At 43.0% G+C, this 24,714-nt stretch overlaps 1 protein-coding gene across 3 annotated transcripts in view; it reads left to right on the top strand.

Annotated features, from left to right (window-relative positions):
- Window positions 1-24,714, top strand: part of LOC139755467 (phospholipid-transporting ATPase ABCA3-like) — a 154,521-nt gene that overhangs the window by 61,592 nt on the left and 68,215 nt on the right. For all 3 annotated transcript variants that reach the window (XM_071673802.1, XM_071673801.1, XM_071673803.1), the window contains exons 6-13: window positions 8,612-8,715; window positions 9,667-9,825; window positions 10,411-10,669; window positions 12,273-12,449; window positions 12,601-12,782; window positions 13,529-13,671; window positions 14,008-14,144; window positions 17,096-17,250. In XM_071673802.1, the coding sequence (XP_071529903.1) occupies window positions 8,612-8,715; window positions 9,667-9,825; window positions 10,411-10,669; window positions 12,273-12,449; window positions 12,601-12,782; window positions 13,529-13,671; window positions 14,008-14,144; window positions 17,096-17,250 (1,316 nt within the window). The remainder of the gene's footprint in view (window positions 1-8,611; window positions 8,716-9,666; window positions 9,826-10,410; window positions 10,670-12,272; window positions 12,450-12,600; window positions 12,783-13,528; window positions 13,672-14,007; window positions 14,145-17,095; window positions 17,251-24,714) is intronic.

The following is a 24,714-nucleotide window of genomic DNA, read 5'->3' as shown; positions in this document are numbered from 1 at the left end:
TGTCGGAGGTGGAGGGAACGAGGAGAAGTGGGAGACCAAATTGGAGGTGGAAAGATGGAGTGAAAAAGATTTTGTGTGATCGGGGCCTGAACATGCAGGAGGGTGAAAGGAGGGCAAGGAATAGAGTGAATTGGATCGATGTGGTATACCGGGGTTGACGTGCTGTCAGTGGATTGAATCAGGGTATGTGAAGCGTCTGGGGTAATTCATGGAAAGCTGTGTAGGTATGTATATTTGCGTGTGTGGACGTATGTATATGCAAGTGTATGGGTTTGGGTTGGGCCATTTCTTTCGTCTGTTTCCTTGCGCTACCTCGCAAACGCGGGAGACAGCGACAAAGGAAAAAAAAAGAAAAAACAAAAAAAAAATATATATATATATGTATATATGTATATATATATATATAGATATATATATGTAGTTTATATCAAGGATGTAAGGCATGTGTACGTGTAGGAAGAGAGGAAAGTGATTGGTTCTCAGTGAATGTAGGTTTGCGGCAGGGGTGTGTGATGTCTCCATGGTTGTTTAATTTGTTTATGGATGGGGCTGTTAGGGAGGTAAATGCAAGAGTTTTGGAAAGAGGGGCAAGTATGCAGTCTGTTATGGATGAGAGAGCTTGGGAAGTGAGTCAGTTGTTGTTCGCTGATGATACAGCGCTGGTGGCTGATTCATGTAAGAAACTGCAGAAGCTGGTGACTGAGTCGGGTAAAGTGTGTGAAAGAAGAAAGTTGAGAGTAAATGTGAATAAGAGCAATGTTATTAGGTACAGTAGGGTTGAGGGTCAAGTCAATTGGGAGGTAAGTTTGAATGGAGGAAAACTGGAGGAAGTGAAGTGTTTTAGATATCTTGGAGTGGATTTGGCGGCGGATGGAACCATGGAAGCGGAAGTGAATCATAGGGTGGGGGTGGGGCGAAAATTTTGGGACCTTGAAAAATGTGAGGAAGTCGAGAACATTATCTCGGAAAGCAAAAATGGGCATGTTTGAAGGAATAGTGGTTCCAACAATGTTATGTGGTTGCGAGGCGTGGGCTATGGATAGAGTTGTGCGGAGGAGGGTGGATGTGCTGGAAATGAGATGTTTGAGGACAATATGTGGTGTGAGATGGTTTGATCGAGTAATAATAATAGGGTAAGAGAGAGGTGTGTTAATAAAAAGAGTGTGGTTGAGAGAGCAGAAGAGGGTGTTTTGAAATGGTTTGGTCACATGGAGAGAATGAGTGAGGAAAGATTGACCAAGAGAATAAATGTGTCAGAGGTGGAGGGAACGAGGAGAAGTGGGAGACCAAATTGGAGGTGGAAAGATGGAGTGAAAAAGATTTTGAGTGATCGGGGCTTGAACATGCAGGAGGGTGAAAGGAGGGCAAGGAATAGAGTGAATTGGATCGATGTGGTATACCGGGTTGACGTGCTGTCAGTGGATTGAATCAGGGCATGTGAAGCGTCTGGGGTAAACCATGGAAACTTGTGTGGGGCCTGGATGTGGAAAGGGAGCTGTGGTTTCGGGCATTATTGCGTGGCAGCTAGAGACTGAGTGTGAACGAATGGGGCTTTTGTTGTCTTTTCCTAGTGTTACCTCTCACACATGAGGGGGGAGGGGGATGGTATTCCAAATGTGGCGAGGTGGCGATGGGAGTGAATGGGGGCAGACAGTGTGAATTGTGTGCATGGGTATATATGTATGTGTCTGTGTATGTATATATATGCGTACATTGAGATGCATAGGTATGTATGTTTGCGTGTGTGGACGTGTGTGTGGGGGTGGGTTGGGCCATTTCTTTCGTCTGTTTCCTTGCGCTACCTCGCAAACGCGGGAGACAGCGACAAAGCAAAATGATAATATATATATATATATATATATATATATATATATATATATATATATATATATATATATATATATATATATATATATATATATATGTGTCGAGTAAGCGAGATATACATAAGCATACGTATGTAAGTAGGAGAGATGGCCACAGAGCGTTATTGGATTACGTGTTAATTGATAGACGCACGAAAGAGAGACTTTTGGATGTTAATGTGCTGAGAGGTGCAACTGGAGAGATGTCTGATCATTATCTTGTGGAAGCAAAGGTGAAGATTTGCAGGGGTTTTCAGAAAAGAAGAGAGAATGTTGGGGTGAAGAGAGTGGTGAGAGTAAGTGAGCTTGGGAAGGAGACTTGTGTGAGGAAGTACCAGGAGAGACTGAGTACAGAATGGAAAAAGGTGAGAAAAAAGGAGGTAAGGGGAGTGGGGGAGGAATGGGATGTATTTAGGGAATCAGTGATGGCTTTCGCAAAAGATGCTTGTGGCATGAGAAGCGTGGGAGGTGGGTTGATTAGAAAACCCACTGTCTACGTGGACTATGGATAGAGTTGTGCGCAGGAGGGTGGATGTGCTGCAAATGAGATGTTTGAGGACAATATGTGGTGTGAGGTGGTTTGATCGGGTAACTAATGTAAGGGTGAGAGAGATGTGTGGAAATAAAGAGTGTGGTTGAGAGAGCAGAGGAGGGTGTTTTGAAATGGTTTGGTCACATGGAGAGAATGAGTGGGGAAAGATTGACCAAGAGGATATATGTGTCGGAGGTGGAGGGAACGAGGAGAAGTGGGAGACCAAATTGGAGGTGGAAAGATGGAGTGAAAAAGATTTTGTGTGATCGGGGCCTGAACATGCAGGAGGGTGAAAGAAGGGCAAGGAATAGAGTGAATTGGATCGATGTGGTATACCGGGGTTGACGTGCTATCAGTGGATTGAATCAGGGCATGTGAAGCGTCTGGGGTAAACCATGGAAAGCTGTGTAGGTATGTATATTTGCGTGTGTGGACGTGTATGTATATACATGTGTATTGGGGTGGGTTGGGCCATTTCTTTCGTCTGTTTCCTTGCGCTACCTCGCAAACGCGGGAAACAGCGACAAAGCAAAAAAAAGATATATATATATATATATATATATATATATATATATATATATATATATATATATATATATATATTCCTATGAGTCCATGGGGATAATGAAACACGAAAAGTTCCCAAGTGCACTTTCGTGTAATAATCACATCAACAAGGGAGACACAAGAGAGAAATATAACAGTCAGTTGATATACATCGAAGAGACGAAGCTAGGACGCCATTTGGTAAACATGTGTTTTGGACAATCACATATTTCTCTCTTGTGTCTCCCCTGATGATGTAATTATTACACGAAAGTGCACTTGGGAACTTTTCGTGTTTCATTTTCCCCGTGGACTCATAGGAATATCTTGATCACGCGCAAAATTGTGATCCTATCCAATATATATATATATATATATATATATATATATATATATATATATATATATATATATATATATATATATATATATATATATATATATATATATCATCCCTGGGAATAGGGTATCCCTGGGGATAGGGGATTAAGAATACTTCCCACGTATTCCCTGCGTGTCGTAGAAGGCGACTAAAAGGGGAGGGAGCGGGGGGCTGGAAATCCTCCCCTCTCGTTTTTTTTTTTTTTTTTTTAATTTTCCAAAAGAAGGAACAGAGCATTGGGCCAGGTGAGGGTATTCCCTCAAAGGCCCAGTCCTCTGTTCTTAATGCTACCTCGCTAACGCGGGAAATGGCGAATAGTTTAAAAGAAAAAGAAAAAAAAAAAAAATATATATATATATATATATATATATATATATATATATATATATATATATATGTATGTGTGTTTTCTGGGAGGGCAAAAATGGGTATGTTTGAAGGAATACTGGTTCCAACAGTGCTATATGGATGCGAGGTATGGGCTATAGGTAGGGTTGTGCGGAGGTGGGTGGATGTGTTGGAAATGAAACGTTTGAGGACAATATGTGGTGTGAGCTGGTTTGATCGAGTAATTAATTAAAGGGTAAGAGAGATGTGTGGGAATGATAAGAGTGTGGTTGAGAGAGTGTGTTAAAATGGTTTGGTCACATGATGAGAATGAGTGAGGTAAGATTGACAAAGAGGATATATGTGTCCGATGTAGAGGTAACCAGGAGAAGCGGGAGGCCAAATTGAAGATGGAAGCATGGAGTGAAAAAGATTTTGAGCGATCAGGGCCTAAACATGCAGGAGGGTGAGAGAGCGTGCACGGAATAGGGTGAATTGGAACGATGTGGTATACCGAGGTCGACATGGTGTCAGTGGACTGAACCTGAGCATGTGAAACGTCCGGGGTAAACCATGGAAAGGAGTATGGGGCCTTGATGTGGATAGAGACCTGTGGTTTCGGTGGATTACACATGACAGCTCGTGCATGGATGTGAACTGATTTGACCTTCCTTTGTCTGTTCCTGGCGCTATCTTGCTGTTGCAGGAAACGACGATGAAGTATTCTTACCCACTTAATAATGTGTTAAACATTTTTCGGTTGTTGGATGTAGACTGACAATGACGGCCTGAATGACCCCGGCAGCTGGTAAGTCTAGAGCCTCATTAACCAACCAACCATTAACAACGTATGTAATTATGTAAGTTCAAATTTCAGGTCACGAGTTTTTGGCTTAATGACTATTTAACAGTCGATAGCAGGTTAAACCCACGCTCATCACATGATGTTAACAGTCACTCCAGGTGTGTGGCTCAGTTAGTTATTATATGTTAATAGTTATCAAACTCACAGTCTTAATTAGAAGCTCAAGGTGTGGCAATCATCACTCTTAGTAGTGGTAATTAGCAAACTCGACTTCTGTGATTTGCATCTCTAAATGTGGTAGAATGTTTTCCGACCTCAGGTGTAGTGATTGGTATAGTAAAGTGATTGGAAGCGTCAGGTATGGCGCTTGTCACACAATTAAACGATGATTAGCAATCATAGGTGCGGTGACTCACCCATGATGTGATGATTAGCAGCGCTAAATGTGATGTTCACCCTAGTTATAATGATTAGCAACCCTAGTTATAATGATCAGCAACCCTAGTTATAATGATTAGCAAATTAGTTATAATGATTAGCAACCCTAGTTATAATGATTAGCGACCCTAGTTAAAATGATAAGCAACCTTTGTTATAATGATCAGCAACCCTAGTTATAATGATTAGCAAATTAGCTATAATGATTAGCAACTCTAGTTATAATGATTAGCATCCTTGTTGTGATGATCAGCAACCCTAGTTATAATGATTAGCAACTCTAGTTATCATGATTAGTAACCCTTGTTATGATGATCAGCAACCCTAGTTATAATGATTAGCAACCCTAGTTATAATGATTAGCAACCTTAGTTATAATGATTAGCAACCCTAGTTATAATGATTAGCAACCCTAGTTATAATGACTGGCAAATTAGTTATAATGATTAGCAACCCTAGTTATAATGATTAGCAACCCTAGTTATGATGATTAGCAACCCTAGTTATAATGATTAGCAAACTAGTTATGATGATTAGCAACCCTAGCTATAATGATTAGCAACCCTAGTTATAATGACTGGCAAATTAGTTATAATGATTAGCAACCCTAGCTATAATGATTAGCAAATTAGTTATAATGATTAGCAACCCTAGTTATAGTGATTAGCAAATTAGTTATAATGATTAGCAACCCTAGTTATGATGATTAGCAAATTAGTTATAATGACTGGCAAATTAGTTATAATGATTAGCAACCCTAGCTATAATGATTAGCAAATTAGTTATAATGATTAGCAACCCTAGCTATAATGATTAGCAAATTAGTTATAATGATTAGCAACCCTAGTTATAGTGATTAGCAAATTAGTTATAATGATTAGCAACCCTAGTTATAGTGATTAGCAAATTAGCTATAATGATTAGCAACCCTAGTTATAATGATTAGCAACTCTAGCTATAATGATTAGCAACCCTAGTTATAATGATTAGCAACCCTAGTTATAATGATTAGCAACTCTAGCTATAATGATTAGCAACTCTAGCTATAATGATTAGCAACCCTAGTTATAATGATTAGCAACCCTAGTTATAATGATTAGCAACTCTAGCTATAATGATTAGCAACCCTAGTGATAATGATTAGCAACCCTAGTTATAATGATTAGCAACTCTAGCTATAATGATTAGCAACCCTAGTTATAATGATTAGCAACCCTAGTTATAATGATTAGCAACTCTAGCTATAATGATTAGCAACCCTAGTTATAATGATTAGCAACCCTAGTTATAATGATTAGCAACTCTAGCTATAATGATTAGCAACCCTAGTTATAATGATTAGCAACTCTAGCTATAATGATTAGCAACCATAGTTATGATTATTAGCAACATTAGTTGTAATTATTAGCAACCTTAGTTATGATGATTAGCAACCGTGGGTGAAGTGACTATCACCCTAGTTATGATAATTAACAATCTTCGCTCTGGTGATTAGCAAGTATATCTTGGTACCCTCACCTCCTCCCTGAGTTTAGTGCCCACCAACTCGGGGTAGACTGACATATAGGCCTTGTAAGTCTACTTACTCTCTCCCTTCTCCCCAGAATAAGCTTCAGTAGTTGAACTACCTCTCTTCCCTCCCCATTCTAAGCTTCAGGGGCTGTACTTACTGTCTCCCACCTCCCCATATAAGCTTTAGGAGATGTACTTACTGTCTCCCACCTCCCCATATAAGCTTTAGGAGATGTACTTACTGTCTCCCACCTCCCCATATTAGCTCCAGGACATGTATTTAATGTCTCCAACCTCCCCATATAAGCTCCAAACGTACTTACTGTCTCCCACCTCCCCATATAAGCTCCAGATGTACTTACTATCTCCCACCTCCCCATATAAGCTCCAGGAGATGTACTTACTGTCTCCCACTTCCCCATATAAGCTTCAGGAGATGTGCTTACTGTCTCCCACCTCCCCATACAAGCTTCAGGAGATGTACTTACTGTCTCCCACCTCCCCATATAAGCAGCTTCAGGAGATGTACTTACTGTCTGCCACCTCCCCATATAAGCTTCAGGAGATGTACTTACTGTCTCCCACCTCCCCATATAAGCAGCTTCAGGAGATGTACTTACTGTCTGCCACCTCCCCATATAAGCTTCAGGAGATGTACTTACTGTCTCCCACCTCCCCATATAAGCTCCAGGAGATGTACTTACTGTCTCCCACCTCCCCATATAAGCTTCAGGAGATGTACTTACTGTCTCCCACCTCCCTATATAAGCTCCAGGAGATGTACTTACTGTCTCCCACCTCCCCATATAAGCTTCAGATGTACTTACTATCTCCCACCTCCCCATATAAGCTCCAGGAGATGTACTTACTGTCTCCCACCTCCCCATATAAGCTCCAGGAGATGTACTTACTGTCTCCCACCTCCCCATATAAGGAGCTTCAGGAGATGTACTTACTGTCTCCCACCTCCCCATATAAGCTCCAGGAGATGTACTTACTGTCTCCCACCTCCCCATATAAGCTTCAGGAGATGTACTTACTGTCTCCCACCTCCCTATATAAGCTCCAGGAGATGTACTTACTGTCTCCCACCTCCCCATATAAGCTTCAGGAGATGTACTTACTGTCTCCCACCTCCCTATATAAGCTCCAGGAGATGTACTTACTGTCTCTCTCCTTCCCATTATAAGCCTCCATAGGTCTACTTACAGTCTTTCTCCCCATAATAAGCTTCCATATGTTTACTGACTTTCTCCCTTGCCTTCTAATCATGTCCTACACTCTCTCTCTCTCTCTCTCTCTCTCTCTCTCTCTCTCTCTCTCTCTCTCTCTCTCTCTCTCTCTCTCTCTCTCTCTCTCTCTCTCTCTCTCTCTCTCCATCCGTCTACTTACTCACTCCTTATTCCCAAATCATAAGTCTCCCTAGGTCTACTTACTCTCTCTCTCCTCCTCCTTATTATAAGCCTCCTAGATCTTCTTACTCGATCTTGTCTCCCCAGTACTAACCTTCACTCCTTCTTCCTCATTATAAGTCTTTGGTGGTCTAATGACTTGCTGTTTCCTCCCCACTATAAGCCTCCAAAATTATACCTGATCTCTCTTTCCAACCCATGATAAGCCTCGCAGGTCTACTTACTCTCCCCCTCCTTCCCTCGATAAGCTTCTAAGGTCTAATTCTTTGCTTCCATAAGTCGACTTACTCTCTCCTTCCTCCCTGATATAAGCCTTTATAGGTTCTGTTTACTATCTCCCCTTCCTCCCCATTATAAGCCTATTTAGGTCTACTTACTCTCTCCCTTCTCCCCATCACGCACCTATATAGGTCTACTTACTCTCTCATTTCTGCCTATTACGAAGCTGTATATGTCTACTTACCTTCTCCCTCCTTCCCATAGTAAAGCTATACAGATCTACCTACTGTCTTTCTCCTCCCCGTTGTAAGTATCTATAGGTCTACTTACTCACTCACTCCTTCCTATCATACTCTTCAGGTATACTTACTCCCTCCTTCCTCCCAATCATAAGCCTCCGCAGGTTCTCCCTACTCTCTCTACTTACTCTGTCCCTCGCCCCCATAATAAGCTTCTATAGGTGTACTTACTCTCTCCCTCCTCATCATCATACGCCTCTATAGGTCTACTTACTCTCTCCCTCTTCCTCATCATAAGCGTCTTCACGTCTGCTTACTCCTCTTTCCTTCTCAGCGAAGAAGGAGAGCTACAACATGGGAGGCTTCACGCTGATCCAGAGTCTGGTGGACCGTCGCTACGTCTCCCTCCTGACCAACTCCAGCATGCACGACTACCAGGTCAGGCCTGTGTGAGGCAGGGAGGGAATGGTGGAGGAGGTGGAGTAGAGGGGCAGGGTGTGAGGCGGGAATCGAATGGTGGCGGTGGTGGAGTGGAGGGACAAGGTGTGAAGGGGGAATGGAATGGTGGAGGGAGACTCAGGGAAGAGAAGCTGAGGTGGATGTTTGAAGGACTTTTATTTCATAGAGATGGAAGAAGAAATGTAGGTTAGCTGAGGGAGGGGTAGCGGTAAGTTAGCTGAGGGAAGGGTAGCTTTACGTTAGCTGAGGGATGGGTAGTAGTATTTTGGTTAATGGAAGGTGAGCGGTTGGTTATCTGATGAAGGTTAGTAGTAGATTAGCTGAGGGAAGGGAACCAGTAGTTTAGCCGATGGAAGCGAAGATGCAAGCTAGCTGATGGAATGGGAGAATACGAGTAGCAGATGGAAGGGGAGTATTAGGTTAGTCGATAGAAAGGAAGAGATAGGTTAGTTGATGGAAGGGTAGTGGTAATTTAGCTGATGGAGGAGGAGCAGTAGGTCAGCTGATAGCAATAGAGCAGTAGATTAGCTAATGGAAGGGAGGCAATGATTTAGCTGATTGATTGAAGAGAAGCAGTAGACAGGATGATTGAAGAGGAACAAAAATTTATCTGCTGGAAGGGAGTAGTGTAGCCGTACACAAGGGAGGGAAAAAATCAGAGACAATAGTTTCTAAGTAAGAAACTTGTAAGACAAATGTACACTTGTAAAGTGCGGTTGTTGATGTATGGAATAAAGAGAGTAATGAAGCTGTACATGTAAGACAACGTACTGTGGACCATGTTCAAGAGATGGGTCCTCGTACAGTACACACACACACACACACACACACACACACACACACTATATTAACTCCATTTCCTGTCCTCTCCTCATCTGTGTCCTGCTTCACCACGGCTCACGTCCCTGGAGCGGGTGTTGACCCTGGCAGATCCAGACCCAGATGTACCCGTACCCACCCTACACCCAGGACCACGGCATGAGTCAGATCTATGGCTCCATGCTGCCCACCTTCGTCGTGTTGTCGCTGGTGTTACTGTCGCCCTCCCTCATCAAGTGTGTCGTACACGAGAAGGAGACAGGCGTCAGGGTAAGTCGTTAAGTCGTTCTCCAGGTAGTTAATACATTTCAAATGTTTAGCAAGTTAAGGTGAAGAGCCCCACTGGTGACTGTTTATTCCTGACATCTTTCATCTCGTGTTCGTTATTGCTTGATATATTTACCTCAGTTATCATCTATTCTTTATATCGTTTCCTTTGATTTTCTTGACTCTTGTATTCATACATCTCATATTCTGTATGGTTGATATTCTTACCTCTTGTGCTTCTTATAACTTAATTGTCTTGTCTGTGATGGTATATATTTTTTTTACTTTGTTTTCGAATTTCTTTATGTTTTCCTCTTGGTGATCTACACTACTTAGTATATTTCTCTCTCGATCACCTGTACACGCCATGTTACCATTGATGATGTCCACTCGCACTTCTTCATGGTCGAATTCTTGCCCAGTGTCCTGTACTCTCTTTGAATGTTGATATCATAACATGTACCCTTCATCCTCTTCTTTCCTCTACAGTCGATATCTAGATATCTTTTACATGCGATATTCTACCATACGACGCCTCCGTTATAGCATCCTTTATATGTGACATCCTCCCCACCATCACTGTGGCAGGAGCTGGTACGGCTGATGGGTCTGGACGGGTGGCTGGTGTGGCTGGGTTGGTTTCTTCATGCCTTCGTCATCATCGTCCTGGTGTCCTCCATCATGACGCTCCTGCTGAAGCTGGAGCTGAAGCCAACCGACGGTGGCACGGGGTTACTCCCTCCCATCATCGAACACACAGATACCTTCTTCGTGTGGATCCTTCTGCTTCTCTACGGTGTCTCTTCCATCGCCTTCTGCTTCGTCATCGCCACCTTCTTCAGTAAACGTGAGTAAGGAGTCCATGGCAGTACCTCAGCAAAAGATAAAGTAGGAAAAATAGAGGAAAACGATGTGTGAGAATGCGTTTAACCTGACCAGAACGATATAAGAGTGATTGGTTTCTCCTTAAAATAGAATACATGTTAAAGATTCGCCAAGTCTTCTCTTATTTTTTTTCCCCTTATAAAAAAAAAGAATATTGGGTTTCGTTTAAGATATCAACAAAAAATGTAAATACAAAATCATGATACAATTAAAAGCTTAGCGTTTCGTAATGTTTTTCTGTACTGTAGACAAGGGCTTTTTTTTTTCTCAGATAGAATCATTGGTAATCAGGTTCGAGAATCTGTTACTCATCATAAACAGTCTTGTATCCCTCGTTCGTAAAAAGTAATAGGGTGCATTCCTCTTTAAAACCCATTAGACCACTCGTTTAAGATCCTTCTTAAGGTTCCATCGTTTCATTACCTTTTTTTTTTCCTACTTTTCCCCACAAATTCTCATAACCTGAGCCTTATCCAGCATCCTGTTAACCTCCTTCCTCGCTACACTCATCCTCGAGAGGAACGTAATCGTCATGGAAGATCCAGGTGCAGAGAGAAATTGGGTACATTATCTCAGTCTCCCAAGAACAGGAACTTTTCGGCTCGTTGTTTTCTTTTCTTGTGCCTGGCGTACCTCAACAATTGCGGATCAGTTTACAGGAAATTTTTCAGGAATCTTCACTTTTAACAATAGCCTAACACTTTTTTTGAGTTTTTCTTTTTTTCGCGAGTTATTTCGCTTTTTTTCCGGTTTTTGAGGATCATTTGGTGAGCACATCTCCGTAATAAGTTTAAGTAGGATCTAGAAGGTTGTGCTTGATGTCAAAAGGTATGGAAGTTCTTGTAGTTTTACGCTTAAGAATACTTTTTTTGTTTGCCTCATCTTTGCTTCCTTTCTCTGAAAGACGTTTTGAGTTGCGATTCTTGGTCAGCGTCATGTCTAGTTACTACATTTTTTTCTTCTTTTTCATATTTATTGGTAGATGGACATTATCTTTGACGCCGCATTGTTTACCTTAAGTCGAAGTCATTAAGATTTCATCTGTTTACCATAATTTTTTAGAATCATCAACTGCAAAACAATTTCCCTCTTCATTTGTGTATTGACGATCCCATTATGTCGTATTGTACATGTTTAATTACTATTTGTGGGTCATATATTTTTTTGATAGATTGAGAGAGTTTCACACCAACGTTGTCTCGTCTCTTAACTGTGTGCACGATTCCTGCTGTTACAATATGTTTCCATTGTTCCTCGTCAGCAACAGTTTCATTGTTTGACTGCCTGTATACCCTCAGCTATGCTCACATGACCCACAGGAGCGCAACATAATCAAGCCTCTGACCGCAGATAATAACCCTAGTGACCATGATGTGGTGTGTGTTCACCTACCATGATAACCCTGCAACTCTTCATTGGTTATTTGCTCTCGGTGATCCCGAACGAATTTTAACGTTTATCAAGAAATTAAGGTAAAAACACTGGACAGAAAATTTAATTAGTTTTTAATGATTTTGATTAATGTTACATATTCTTAACATACTGGAACTATTCTTGTTCTACAGCGACCCTGGCCACTACCGTGGGCATCTTGGTGTGGCTTATTTCATTCTTCATCCCACGGAGCCTTATGGATTTTAAGTACGACAGCCTCGGCCTCGCCCCGAAGGTCCTCTCTTGTCTCCTGCCTAACATGGCTATGAATTGGGCCTTCAGGATCATCGCTATGTTTGAAGGAAGAGGTAGGGAACTGTGATAAAAGAGTGTATAGGGTAAGGATGGTGAGAAGAGAGAGAGAGAGAGAGAGAGAGAGAGAGAGAGAGAGAGAGAGAGAGAGAGAGAGAGAGAGAGAGAGAGAGAGACCCAGTTAACACCTTGCCTTACCTCACCCAGCGAAAGGCGTACAATGGAGTACCATTTGGGAGACGGGCAACCCTCGGGACCAGCTGGCGCCAGCCATGATCCTGCTCATGCTGGTGCTAGACACTGTGTTGTACCTGCTCGTTACCTGGTACGTCGACCAGGTCAACCCGGGCGTGTACGGCGTGCCACAGTGCTGGTACTTCCCCTTCCAGGTTAGCGTCTGCCTAAACACCCATGACATCTGTCTGGCTGTTGAAGATATACGTTCTTTTACGATTTTCTGAAATGAAGGAATGTTATGCTATCTATCTAGCTGCTGCTGCCCATATACTTCTTTGGTATCTATACTTGATACATTAGGTTCATACATTGTCTCGCGTCATTTGTTGTACTCAACTTACGGCTAACTAGCTACAATGAACCAAGACTTTCATACTGTTATTGTATAATAATTATCCTAGGTTATCCCTTTTCTATGTTGTGATATACAATTTCTCTTATACAAATCGTTCGATTATTTCATAAGACAACCATTTTCTGTATCATCTTAATAGAAGCCTTTTGTGTACCCAGAGTTTGACTTACGCTAGGCCCATATGAAGTTGGTCACCTTGTAATAAGCTTAGATTACCGTCCAGTTGACCATACATGCGCTTCCTCCATGTAGAGTTGTTTCATACCGTGTGCGCCTCATAACATATGATTACCACTCTCACCATGGCCACCCCCTTGCTCATCTTCTGCCATTTGAACTGTCTGTCGTCGCATTCATTCCCAAAAGTAATAAACTCAAATTAATGAAGTTGTTACCATCATCATCGTAAAATAACGCACCATTTTTCTAACAAAAACAAAACAACATCGCACACGGCCCCATCCTCCCACCCTCACATAAGACACACACACATACTGGGTTTGGAAACCTCTCTGCCTCATACATTACCTCCTGACGGTGCAGAAGACCTATTGGTGTGGAGCCAGCGGCCCCGCACGCCACGATGAGCAACCTGAGGACCAAGAGGCACCAGACGTGGGTTACGACGAGTGCTTCGAGAGTGAGCCAGCGGGACTCCAACCTGGCATCGTAGTCAAGAACCTCAGGTAACACCTAACCTAACCTCACGGGAGATCCGGGATTCACGGTTCCCTCGTCTGTGTTCCTGTCATGATGTGATCCAGCGTCGCTCTGACTTTAATTTGCTTGTTCATGTCGCATGATACACTAGATTACCCGACGTGAGCAGGAAGGTTGAATAAAACATTCTAGTTGTTGATGATATGTTCCAGGATCATATACCTGTGTGCTCCACAGAAATGTGTCGCTAGAAAAATGCTATATTTTTGTTTCTTTGTTTCTTCCTATCTTTACTAATGAGACTCTAAATCGGTACATTGCATATGGAAATTGAATATACTTGTATATTCTTGATAACCCAGGAAGGAGTTCAAGACCCTTGGAGGCCAGGTCAAGGTGGCGGTGGAGAACGTGAACATGACGTGTTACGAGGGTCAGTGTACCGTCCTTCTGGGTCACAATGGCGCCGGCAAGACCACCACCATGTCTGTCCTCACTGGTCAGTATGTCACGTCTGTCCTCACTGGTCAGTAGGTCATGTCTGTCCTCACTGGTCAGTAGGTCATGTCTGTCCTCACTGGTCAGTAGGTCATGTCTGTCCTCACTCGTCAGTAGATCATGTCTGTCCTCACTGGTCAGTATGTCATGTCTGTCCTCACTGATCAGTAGGTCATGTCTGTCCTCACTGGTCAGTATGTCATGTCTGTCCTCTGGTCAGTATTTCATGTCTGTCCTCACTCGCCAGTAGATCATGTCTGTCCTCACTGGTCAGTATGTCATGTCTGTCCTCACTGATCAGTAGGTCATGTCTGTCCTCACTGGTCAGTATGTCATGTCTGTCCTCTGGTCAGTAGGTCATGTCTGTCCTCACTCGTCAGTAGATCATGTCTGTCCTCACTGGTCAGTATGTCATGTCTGTCCTCTGGTCAGTAGGTCATGTCTGTCCTCACTCGTCAGTAGATCATGTTTGTCCTCACTGGTCAGTATGTCATGTCTGTCCTCTGGTCAGTAGGTCATGTCTGTCCTCACTCGTCAGTAGATCATGTCTGTCCTCACTGGTCAGTAGGTCATGTCTGTCCTCACTGGTCAGTAGGTCATGTCTGTCCTCACTCGTCAGTAGATCATGTTTGTCCTCACTGGTCAGTAGATCATGTTTGTCCTCACTGGTCAGTATGTCATATCTGTCCTCTGGTCAGTAGATCATGTTTGTCCTCAATGGTCAGTAGATCATGTTTGTCCTCACTGGTCAGTAGATCACAATTGTCCTCACTGGTCAGTAGGTCATGTCTGTCCTCACTGGTCAGTATGTCGTGTCTGTCCTCACTGGTCAGTAGGTCATGTCTGTCCTCATTGGTCAGTATGTCGTGTCTGTCCTCACTGGTCAGTATGTCGTGTCTGTCCTCACTGGTCAGTATGTCGTGTCTGTCCTCATTGCTCAGTATGTCTTGTCTGTCGTCACTGGTCAGTATGTCATGTCTGTCCTCACTGGTCAGTATGTCATGTCTGTCCTCTGGTCAGTAGGTCATGTCTGTCCTCACTCGTCAGTAGATCATGTCTGTCCTCACTGGTCAGTAGGTCATGTCTGTCCTCACTCGTCAGTAGATCATGTCTGTCCTCACTGGTCAGTAGGTCATGTCTGTCCTCACTGGTCAGTAGGTCATGTCTGTCCTCACTGGTCAGTAGATCATGTTTGTCCTCACTGGTCAGTAGATCATGTTTGTCCTCACTGGTCAGTAGGTCATGTCTGTCCTCACTGGTCAGTATGTCATGTCTGTCCTCTGGTCAGTAGATCATGTTTGTCCTCACTGGTCAGTAGATCATGTTTGTCCTCACTGGTCAGTAGGTCATGTCTGTCCTCACTGGTCAGTAGGTCATGTCTGTCCTCATTGGTCAGTATGTCATGTCTATCGTCACTGGTCAGTATGTCATGTCTGTCCTCACTGGTCAGTCTGTCATGTCTGTCCTCACTGATCAGTATGTCATGTCTATCGTCACTGGTCAGTATGTCATGTCTATCGTCACTGGTCAGTATGTCATGTCTGTCCTCACTGGTCAGTATGTCGTGTCTGTCCTCATTGCTCAGTATGTCTTGTCTATCGTCACTGGTCAGTATGTCATGTCTGTCCTCACTGGTCAGTCTGTCATGTCTGTCCTCACTGATCAGTATGTCATGTTTGTCCTCAGTGGTCAGTATGTCATGTCTGTCCTCACTGGTCAGTATGTCATGTCTATTCTCACTGGTCAGTATGTCATGTCTGTCCTCACTGGTCAGTATGTCATGTCTGTCCTCACTGATCAGTATGTCATGTTTGTCCTCACTGATCAGTATGTCATGTTTGTCCTCACTGGTCAGTATGTCATGTCTGTCCTCACTGATCAGTATGTCATGTTTGTCCTCAGTGGTCAGTATGTCATGTCTGTCCTCACTGGTCAGTATGTCATGTCTATTCTCACTGGTCAGTATGTCATGTCTGTCCTCACTGGTCAGTATGTCATGTCTGTCCTCACTGATCAGTATGTCATGTTTGTCCTCACTGATCAGTATGTCATGTTTGTCCTCACTGGTCAGTATGTCATGTCTGTCCTCACTGATCAGTATGTCATGTTTGTCCTCACTGGTCAGTATGTCATGTCTGTCCTCACTGGTCAGTATGTCATGTCTGTCCTCACTGGTCAGTATGTCATGTTTGCCCTCATTGGTCAGTATGTCATGTCTCTCCTCATTGGTCAGTATGTCATGTCTGTCCTCACTGGTCAGTAGGTCATGTCTGTCCTCACTGATCAGTATGTCATGTTTGTCCTCACTGATCAGTATGTCATGTCTGTCATCACTGATCAGTATGTCATGTCTGTCCTCACTGGTCAGTATGTCATGTCTGTCCTCACTGATCAGTATGTCATGTCTGTCATCACTGATCAGTATGTCATGTCAATCCTCACTGGTCAGTATGTCATGTCTGTCGTCACTGGTCACTAGGTCATGTCTGTCCTCACTGATCAGTATGTCATGTCTGTCCTCATTGGTCAGTATGTCATGTCTGTCCTCACTGATCAGTATGTCATGTTTGTCCTCACTGGTCAGTATGTCATGTCTGTCCTCATTGGTCAGTATGTCATGTCTGTCCTCACTGGTCAGTATGTCATGTCTGTCCTCACTGATCAGTATGTCATGTTTGTCCTCACTGGTCAGTATATCATGTTTGTCCTCACTGATCAGTATGTCATGTCTGTCATCACTGATCAGTATGTCATGCTAGATTCCTTTATTTGTTACTTTCGTATATGGCGGTGTGTGTGTGTGTGTGTGTGTGTGTGTGTGTGTGTGTGTGAGCTGCGAGCATACATCAGAGTGTGGCTGGGAGTGAGTGTGGTATCTTATAAACTTTCGATGAGACTTTGTTTGATAAAGTAGGTAATCAGTTCGACGTAACCAGACCGCCACCCTTGCAGGAGTGTACGCCCCGACCAGCGGGTATGCCGCGGTGAGCGGCTGGGACATTTCCACTAACCTGAAGGAGGCGCGGCAGGAGGTGGGTCTCTGCCCACAACACAACATGCTCTTCGTCGATCTTACTGTTCTTCAGCACCTTCTCTTCTTCGGCAGGGTGAGCTAAATGTTGAAAAAGACAGGCATATATTTATAACTTGATATATAGGTCCATAACGGTCGTGTTAACCTCAATCAACACATAACGTACAAGAAACAAAACAAAATTCATTGATCTAGTGAAAATTATGGATTCGTAAATCATATATATATATATATATATATATATATATATATATATATATATATATATATATATATATATATATATATATATATATATATATATATGTATATATATATATATATATATATATATATATATATTTATTTATTTATTTATTTATTTATTTATTTTGCTTTGTCGCTGTCTCCCGCGTTTGCGAGTTAGCGCAAGGAAATAGACGAAAGAAATGGCCCAACCCACCCCCATACACAATGTATATACATACACGTCCACACACGCAAATATACATACCTATACATCTCAATGTACACATATATATACACACACAGACACATACATATATACCCATGCACACAATTCACAGTCTGCCTTTATTCATTCCCACCGCCACCTCGCCACACATGGAATACCATCCCCCTCCCCCCTCATGTGTGCGAGGTAGCACTAGGAAAAAGACAACAAAGGCCCCATTCGCTCACACTCAGTCTCTAGCTGTCATGCAATAATGCCCGAAACCACAACTCCCTTTCCACATCCAGGCCCCACACAACTTTCCATGGTTTACCCCAGACGCTTCACATACCCTGATTCAATCCACTGACAGCACGTCAACCCCGGTATTCCACATCGATCCAATTCACTCTATTCCTTGCCCTCCTTTCACCCTCCTGCATGTTCAGGCCCTGATCACACAAAATCTTTTTCACTCCATCTTTCCACCTCCAATTTGGTCTCCCACTTCTCCTCGTTCCCTCCACCTCCGACACATATATCCTCTTGGTCAATCTTTCCTCACTCATTCTCTCCATGTGCCCAAACCATTTCAAAACACCCTCTTCTGCTCTCTCAACCACGCTCTTTTCATTTCCACACATCTCTCTTACCCTTACATTACTTACTCGATCAAACCACCTCACACCACACATTGTCCTCAAACATCTCATTTCCAGCACATCCACCCTCCTGCGCACAACTCTATCCATAGCCCACGCCTCGCAACCATACAACATTGTTGGAACCACTATTCCTTCAAACATACCCATTTTTGCTTTCCGAGATAATGTTCTCGACTTCCACACATTCTTCAAGGCTCCAAGGATTTTCGCTCTCTCCCCCACCCTATGATTCACTTCCGCTTCCATGGTTCCATCCGCTGCCAGATTCACTCCCAGATATCTAAAACACTTTACTTCCTCCAGTTTTTCTCCATTCAAACTTACCTCCCAATTGACTTGAACCTCAACCCTACTGTACCTAATAACGTTGCTCTTATTCACATTTACTCTTAACTTTCTTCTTTCACACACTTTATCAAACTCAGTCACCAGCTTCTGCAGTTTCTCACATGAATCAGCCACCAGCGCTGTATCATCAGCGAACAACAACTGACTCACTTCCCAAGCTCTCTCATCCACAACAGACTTCTTACTTGCCCCTCTTTCCAAAACTCTTGCATTCACCTCCCTAACAACCCCTTCCATAAACAAATTAAACAACCATGGAGACATCACACACCCCTTCCGCAAACCTACATTCACTGAGAACCCGTCACTTTCCTCTCTTCCTACACGTACACATGCCTTACATCCTCGATAAAAACTTTTCACTGCTTCTAACAACTTGCCTCCCACACCATATATTCTTAATACCTTCCACAGAGCATCTCTATCAACTCTATCATATGCCTTCTCCAGATCCATAAATGCTACATACAAATCCATTTGCTTTTCTAAGTATTTCTCACATACATTCATCAAAGCAAACACCTGATCCACACATCCTCTACCACTTCTGAAACCACACTGCTCTTCCCCAATCTGATGCTGTGTACATGCCTTCACCCTCTCAATCAATTCCCTCCCATATAATTTACCAGGAATACTCAACAAACTTATACCTCTGTAATTTGAGCACTCAATCTTATCCCCTTTGCCTTTGTACAATGGCACTATGCACGCATTCCGCCAATCCTCAGGCACCTCACCATGAGTCATACATACATTAGATAACCTTACCAACCAGTCAACAATACAGTCACCCCCTTTTTTAATAAATTCCACTGCAATACCATCCAAGCCTGCTGCCTTGCCGGCTTTCATCTTCCGCAAAGCTTTTACTACCTCTTCTCTGTGGTTTCAGTGTAGTTTCAGAAGTGGTAGAGGATGTGTGGATCAGGTGTTTGCTTTGAAGAATGTATGTGAGAAATACTTAGAAAAGCAAATGGATTTGTATTTAGCATTTATGGATCTGGAGAAGGCATATGATAGAGTTGATAGAGATGCTCTGCGGAAGGTATTAAGAATATATGGTGTGGGAGGCAAGTTGTTAGAAGCAGTGAAAAGTTTTTATCGAGGATGTAAGGCATGTGTACGTGTAGGAAGAGAGGAAAGTGATTGGTTCTCAGTGAATGTAGGCTTGCGGCAGGGGTGTGTGATGTCTCCATGATTGTTTAATTTGTTTATCGATGGGGTTGTTAGAGAGGTGAATGCAAGAGTTTTGCAAGTCTGTTATGGATGAGAGAGCTTGGGAAGTGAGTCAGTTGTTGCTCGCTGATGATACAACGCTGGTGGCTGATTCATGTGAGAAACTGCAGAAGCTGGTGACTGAGTTTGGTAAAGTTTGTGAAAGAAGAAAGTTAAGAGTAAATGTGAATAAGAGCAACGTTATTAGGTACAGTAGGGTTGAGGATCAAGTCAATTGGGAGGTAAGTTTGAATGGAGAAAAACTGGAGGAAGTAAAGTGTTTTAGATATCTGGGAGTGAATCTGGCAGCGGATGGAACCATGGAAGCGGAAGTGAATCATAGGGTGGGGGAGAGAGCGAAAATCCTTGGAGCCTTGAAGAATGTGTGGAAGTCGAGAACATTATCTCGGAAAGCAAAAATGGGTATGTTTGAAGGAATAGTGGTTCCAACAATGTTGTATGGTTGCGAGGCGTGGGCTATGGATAGAGTTGTGCGCAGGAGGGTGGATGTGCTGGAAATGAGATGTTTAAGGACAATGTGTGGTGTGAGGTGGTTTGATCGAGTAAGTAATGTAAGGGTAAGATAGATGTGTGGAAATAAATAGTGCGTGGTTGAGAGAGAGCAGAAGAGGGTGTTTTGAAATGGTTTGGGCACATGGAGAGAATGAGTGAGGAAAGATTGACCAAGAGGATATGTGTCGGAGGTGGAGGGATCGAGGAGAAGTGGGAGACCAAATTGGAGGTGGAAAGATGGAGTGAAAAAGATTTTGTGTGATCGGGGCCTGAACATGCAGGAGGGTGAAAGGAGGGCAAGGAATAGAGTGAATTGGATCGATGTGGTATACCGGGGTTGACGTGCTGTCAATGGATTGAATCAGGGCATGTGAAGCGTCTGGGGTAAACCATGGAAAGTTGTGTGGGGCCTGGATGTGGAAAGGGAGCTGTGGTTTCGTGCATTATTGCATGACAGCTAGAGACTGAGTGTGAACGAATGGGGCCTTTGTCGTCTTTTCCTAGTGCTACCTCGCACACATGAGGGGGGAGGGGGATGGTATTCCATATGTGGCGAGGTGGCGATGGGAATGAATAAAGGCAGACAGTGTGAATTGTGTGCATGGGTATATATGTATGTGTCTGTGTGTGTATATATATGCGTACATTGAGATGTATAGGTATATATATTTGCGTGTGTGGACGTGTATGTATATACATTGTGTATGGGGGTGGGTTGGGCCATTTCTCTCGTCTGTTTCCTTGCGCTACCTCGCAAACGCGGGAGACAGCGACAAAGCAAAATAAAAATATACAAATATATGGTGGGATGAAGAAGTAAGAGTATTAGTGAAAGAGAAGAGAGAGGCATTTGGACGATTTTTGCAGGGAAAAAATGCAAGTGAGTGGGAGATGTATAAAAGAAAGAGACAGGAGGTCAAGAGAAAGGTGCAAGAGGTGAAAAAAAGGGCAAATGAGAGTTGGGGTGAGAGAGTATCATTAAATTTTAGGGAGAATAAAAAGATGTTCTGGAAGGAGGTAAATAAAGTGCGTAAGACAAGGGAGCAAATGGGAACTTCAGTGAAGGGCGCAAATGGGGAGGTGATAACAAGTAGTGGTGATGTGAGAAGGAGATGGAGTGAGTATTTTGAAGGTTTGTTGAATGTGTTTGATGATAGAGTGGCAGATATAGGGTGTTTTGGTCGAGGTGGTGTGCAAAGTGAGAGGGTTAGGGAAAATGATTTGGTAAACAGAGAAGAGGTAGTGAAAGCTTTGCGGAAGATGAAAGCCGGCAAGGCAGCAGGTTTGGATGGTATTGCAGTGGAATTTATTAAAAAAGGGGGTGACTGTATTGTTGACTGGTTGGTAAGGTTATTTAATGTATGTATGACTCATGGTGAGGTGCCTGAGGATTGGCGGAATGCGTGCGTAGTGCCATTGTACAAAGGCAAAGGGGATAAGAGTGAGTGCTCAAATTACAGAGGTATAAGTTTGTTGAGTATTCCTGGTAAATTATATGGGAGGGTATTGATTGAGAGGGTGAAGGCATGTACAGAGCATCAGATTGGGGAAGAGCAGTGTGGTTTCAGAAGTGGTAGAGGATGTGTGGATCAGGTGTTTGCTTTGATGAATGTATGTGAGAAATACTTAGAAAAGCAAATGGATTTGTATGTAGCATTTATGGATCTGGAGAAGGCATATGATAGAGTTGATAGAGATGCTCTGTGGAAGGTATTAAGAATATATGGTGTGGGAGGCAAGTTGTTAGAAGCAGTGAAAAGTTTTTATCGAGGATGTAAGGCATGTGTACGTGTAGGAAGAGAGGAAAGTGATTGGTTCTCAGTGAATGTAGGTTTGCGGCAGGGGTGTGTGATGTCTCCATGGTTGTTTAATTTGTTTATGGATGGGGTTGTTAGGGAGGTAAATGCAAGAGTTTTGGAAAGAGGGGCAAGTATGAAGTCTGTTGGGGATGAGAGAGCTTGGGAAGTGAGTCAGTTGTTGTTCGCTGATGATACAGCGCTGGTGGCTGATTCATGTGAGAAACTGCAGAAGCTGGTGACTGAGTTTGGAAAAGTGTGTGGAAGAAGAAAGTTAAGAGTAAATGTGAATAAGAGCAAGGTTATTAGGTACAGTAGGGTTGAGGGTCAAGTCAATTGGGAGGTGAGTTTGAATGGAGAAAAACTGGAGGAAGTGAAGTGTTTTAGATATCTGGGAGTGGATCTGGCAGCGGATGGAACCATGGAAGCGGAAGTGGATCATAGGGTGGGGGAGGGGGCGAAAATCCTGGGGGCCTTGAAGAACGTGTGGAAGTCGAGAACATTATCTCGGAAAGCAAAAATGGGTATGTTTGAAGGAATAGTGGTTCCAACAATGTTGTATGGTTGCGAGGCGTGGGCTATGGATAGAGTTGTGCGCAGGAGGATGGATGTGCTGGAAATGAGATGTTTGAGGACAATGTGTGGTGTGAGGTGGTTTGATCGAGTGAGTAACGTAAGGGTAAGAGAGATGTGTGGAAATAAAAAGAGCGTGGATGAGAGAGCAGAAGAGGGTGTTTTGAAGTGGTTTGGGCACATGGAGAGGATGAGTGAGGAAAGATTGACCAAGAGGATATATGTGTCGGAGGTGGAGGGAACAAGAAGAGGGAGACCAAATTGGAGGTGGAAAGATGGAGTGAAAAAGATTTTGTGTGATCGGGGCCTGAACATGCAGGAGGGTGAAAGGAGGGCAAGGAATAGAGTGAATTGGAGCGATGTGGTATACCGGGGTTGACGTGCTGTCAGTGGATTGAAGCAAGGCATGTGAAGCGTCTGGGGTAAACCATGGAAAGCTGTGTAGGTATGTACATTTGCGTGTGTGGACGTATGTATATACATGTGTATGGGGGGGGGGGGGTTGGGCCATTTCTTTCGTCTGTTTCCTTGCGCTACCTCGCAAACGCGGGAGACAGCGACAAAGTATAATAAATAAAAATAAATATATATATATATATATATATATATATATATATATATATATATATGTATATATATATATATATATATATATATATATATATATATACTCTGGAGGTAGGGGAGAAATGATACTTCCCGCGCATTCCTCACGTGTCGTAGAAGGCGACTAAAGGGGACGGGAGCGGGGAGATAAAAACCCTCCCCTCCTTGTATTTCAACTTTCTAAAAAGGGAAACAGAAGAAGGAGTCACGCGGGGAGTGCTCAACCTCCTCGAAGGCTCAGACTGGGGTGTCTAAATGTATATGGATGTAACCAAGATGAGAAAAAAGGAGAGATAGGTAGTGCGTTGGAGGAAGGGAACCTAGATGTTTTGGCTCTGAGTGAAACGAAGCTCAAGGGTAAAGGGAAGAGTGGTTTGGGAATGTCTTATGAGTAAAGTCAGGGGTTAGTGAAAGGACAAGAGCAAGGGAAGGAGTAGCACTACTACTAAAACAGGAGTGGTTGGAGTATGTGATAGAGTGTAAGAAGGTAAACTCTAGAGTGATATAGGTAAAACTGAAAGTGGATGGAGAGAGATGGGTGATTATTGGTGCATATGCACCTGGGCATGAGAAGAAAGATCATGAGAGGCAAGTGTTTTGGGAGCAACTGAGTGTGTTAGTAGTTTTGATGCACGAGACCGGGTTATAGTGATGGGTGATTTGAATGCAAAGGTGAGTAATGTGGCAGTTGAAGGAATAATTGGTGTACATGGGGTGTTCAGTGTTGTAAATGGAAATGGTGAAGAGCTTGTCGATTTACGTGCTGAAAAAGGACTGGTGATTAGGAATACCTGGTTTATAAAGAGAGATACACATAAGTATACGTATGTAAGTAGGAGAGATGGACAGAGAGCGTTATTGGATTACGTGTTAATTGATAGGCGCGCGAAAGAGAGACTTTTGGATGTTAATATGCTGAGAAGTGCAACTGGAGGGATGTCTGATCATTATCTTGTGGAGGCGAAGGTGACGATTTGTATAGGTTTACAGAAAAGAAGAGAGAATGTTGGGGTGAAGAGAGTGGTGAGAGTAATTAACCTTGGGAAGGAGACTTGTGTGAGGAAGTACCAGGAGAGACTGAGTACAGAATGGAAAAAGTTGAAAACAAAGTACGTAAGGGAAGTGAGGGAGGAATGGGATGTATTTAGGGAAGCAGTGATGGCTTGCGCAAAAGATGCTTGTGGCATGAGAGGCGTGGGAGGTGGGCAGATTAGAAGGGGTAGTGAGTGGTGGGATTAAGAAGTAAGATTATTAGTGAAAGAGAAGACAGAGGCATTTGGACGAATTTTGCAGGGAAATAATGCAAATAACTGGGAGATATATATAAAAGAAAGAGTCATGGGGTCAAGAGAAAGGTGCAAAAGGCGAAAAAGAGGGCAAATGAG

Source organism: Panulirus ornatus, chromosome 19, assembly GCF_036320965.1.
Source record: "Panulirus ornatus isolate Po-2019 chromosome 19, ASM3632096v1, whole genome shotgun sequence".
Classification (NCBI taxonomy): domain Eukaryota; kingdom Metazoa; phylum Arthropoda; class Malacostraca; order Decapoda; family Palinuridae; genus Panulirus; species Panulirus ornatus.
Note: the sequence above shows the minus strand (reverse complement) of the source record. Positions and strands in the feature narration are given on the sequence as shown.